The 2147-nt window shown below is 49.0% G+C and overlaps 1 protein-coding gene across 1 annotated transcript; it reads right to left on the bottom strand.

Annotated features, from left to right (window-relative positions):
• Positions 1-435: 435 nt before the first annotated feature.
• On the bottom strand, positions 436-1812 carry MSGN1 (mesogenin 1). The gene has a single exon (XM_026675584.2). The coding sequence runs from the start codon at positions 1779-1781 to the stop codon at positions 1278-1280; it is 504 nt and encodes a 167-aa protein (XP_026531369.1). The 5' UTR covers positions 1782-1812; the 3' UTR covers positions 436-1277.
• Positions 1813-2147: the final 335 nt, after the last annotated feature.

The following is a 2147-nucleotide window of genomic DNA, read 5'->3' as shown; positions in this document are numbered from 1 at the left end:
CCCTACAGAAGCATTTTAAATGAATTTATACGATCGATTTCTATCATGCTAAAACCAACTGGGATGTTGTAACCAGCTATTGGCAAACACTTAGGTTTATAGAGAAATGTGTATATCACTTGGTAGGGGAAAAATAAATAGTTGAGGATAATTTCCACTGAAGTCAATGAAATTTTTTCCAGTCATGATTAAGTTCATTGCTTTCATTGGGATTAATCCTAGCTGGACTATATCCAGTTTAGGACGCTGATAGCATATCCCTTGTATGGATTATTGATATTTACAAACAAAAATAAAAAACACCAGCCCATCCACAACTTACTTTCCCCTGGCTTTCATGATTGAGAGATTCAGCAACCCCTATTATCAATTTAAAAATAGTTCTGTATTTACAAAATCAGTAAATGCATATACATTAAAACCTCCATGTTATGAAGACAACTGTTTGGGCCAGACTGATGATGTCCCATACTAAAAAAGACAGTGACTATTATTTGATAAAAAATGTAATTTACATCCATGTAAACTCAATTATACTAGGCTTGTAACACAAGTAACTCCAATCAGAACCAACTTTTTATACATTTTAGGCTTTTTCCCATTGAAACTTGAAATGTATAAGCATAAAAATATTCTTGCTGATATAAAGTGCCTCCCAAACAACAGACATAACTAAAAAAAAATACATAGGGCTTTTAAGAAATCCCTTGATTGCCACTTCAAGACATACCCAATTAGATTAAATTTGGCACACTAACATTAATTGCATTTTTTTTTTAAAAAAAAAAAAGTCCCATCAGCACGTTTGATTCAATGTCTGTCCAACATGAGCCTTCTGGGCAGCATCCCAAAATACCACCAACTCTTGTCATGAGCTACCCCTTAGAATAACGGATGACCCAAATTGTCTTTTGAACAAGTCCATAATTGTCAAACTCCAGTCAACTGGTAATAGCTGACCCATCTTGGAAGCTAAGTAAGATCAGCACTTGGATGGGAGACCACGAGGAAAATCCCAGGATGGCGGATGAAAAAGTCAGTGAAAAAGACACATCCCAAGAAGAAAGCAACTGGCAAACCGCTTCCGCACTGTTCCCAACAAAGCCGCATGGCTGTGTCCTCCCACTGTGGAAAGTTTGACCCACATTTCGTAAAAATGTCACTTTTAGAAAAGACGACCCGAAGACTGTCAAGTGGGGAGCTAGGGGGATCGGATAGACGGCTGCCTTCCAGAGAGAGGGCATAGCTGCTCCCCAAAGCCTTCAAGGCATTTGTCCTTACTTGACGGTGTTCAGCAAATCCGTGAGTTCGCCGATGTACTTGATGGTGTATTTCAGCGTCTGTATCTTGGTGAGCGGCTGGCCCCGCTGCGTGTACATGGGCGGGAGGTAATTGCGCAGCGTGTGCAAGGCTTCCGCCAGCGTCCTCATCCGCAGCTTCTCCCTTTCGCTGGCCTTTCGCCTGCGCTGCACCGACATCCGCCCTTTGGGCCCTTTGTGACCTTGGCCCTGCCCGGGCCGCGAGAGATAGACGGAGGGAAACTCCCCGAGCGGGTACCCTCTCAGGCTGCTCCCCGCCTCGTTCCCGCCGCCGGGGCCACAGGGCACGTCCACCAGCAGGGGATAAGGCGAAGAGGCGTACGAGTCGAAGGACGGGGACGGGGACAAGCTTTGCGCGGGCGAGCTGTGGCCCAGCTCCAGAGACCCGCTGCTGCCGCCGACCTTCCAGTCCCAGGAGGAGGAGGAGGAGGAGGAGAAGAAAGGAGGGGTCTCGGCATCCATGCTCTCCGTTGGCGCTTCCTGAGACAGAGGCTTAGGCGGGCGAGGGGCCGCGGCGGCATGCGGGCCACGTCGGGGGTCCCGGCCTCGGGAGAGACTTTTATGGGAGCGGTGGGGGGAGGGAGGGCTTGGTGACCAAAGGGGCCATCGGGTGCCAAGGGAGTGGCGGGCATTCAAATGAAGCTCGGGGAGGCCCAAACTCCCGGCGTCTTCTCCCGCTTCGCTGGGATAATTAGCGTCCTTCGGCTAAAGGGCCATTTCGGCTGAGTCGCAGGCGAGGGCGAGAAAGAGGAGGGGGCGGCCCGGGCTGGGAGCAGGAGCAGCGCCTGGCGAGGCTATCGGGCTAGGCTGCTTGATATGTTACCGATC

The sequence above is a fragment of the Notechis scutatus genome, chromosome 1 (assembly GCF_049901735.1).
Source record: "Notechis scutatus isolate UNSWTSFEM ecotype Mainland chromosome 1, rNotScu1.2, whole genome shotgun sequence".
NCBI lineage: Eukaryota > Metazoa > Chordata > Lepidosauria > Squamata > Elapidae > Notechis > Notechis scutatus.
The sequence above is the reverse complement of the archived record's forward strand: the minus strand, read 5'-3'. Positions and strand labels throughout refer to the sequence as shown.

Excerpts from the sequence above, each read along its gene's own strand:
- MSGN1 (XM_026675584.2), bottom strand. The coding sequence starts at position 1,781 with ATGGATGCCGAGACCCCTCCTTTCTTCTCCTCCTCCTCCTCCTCCTCC.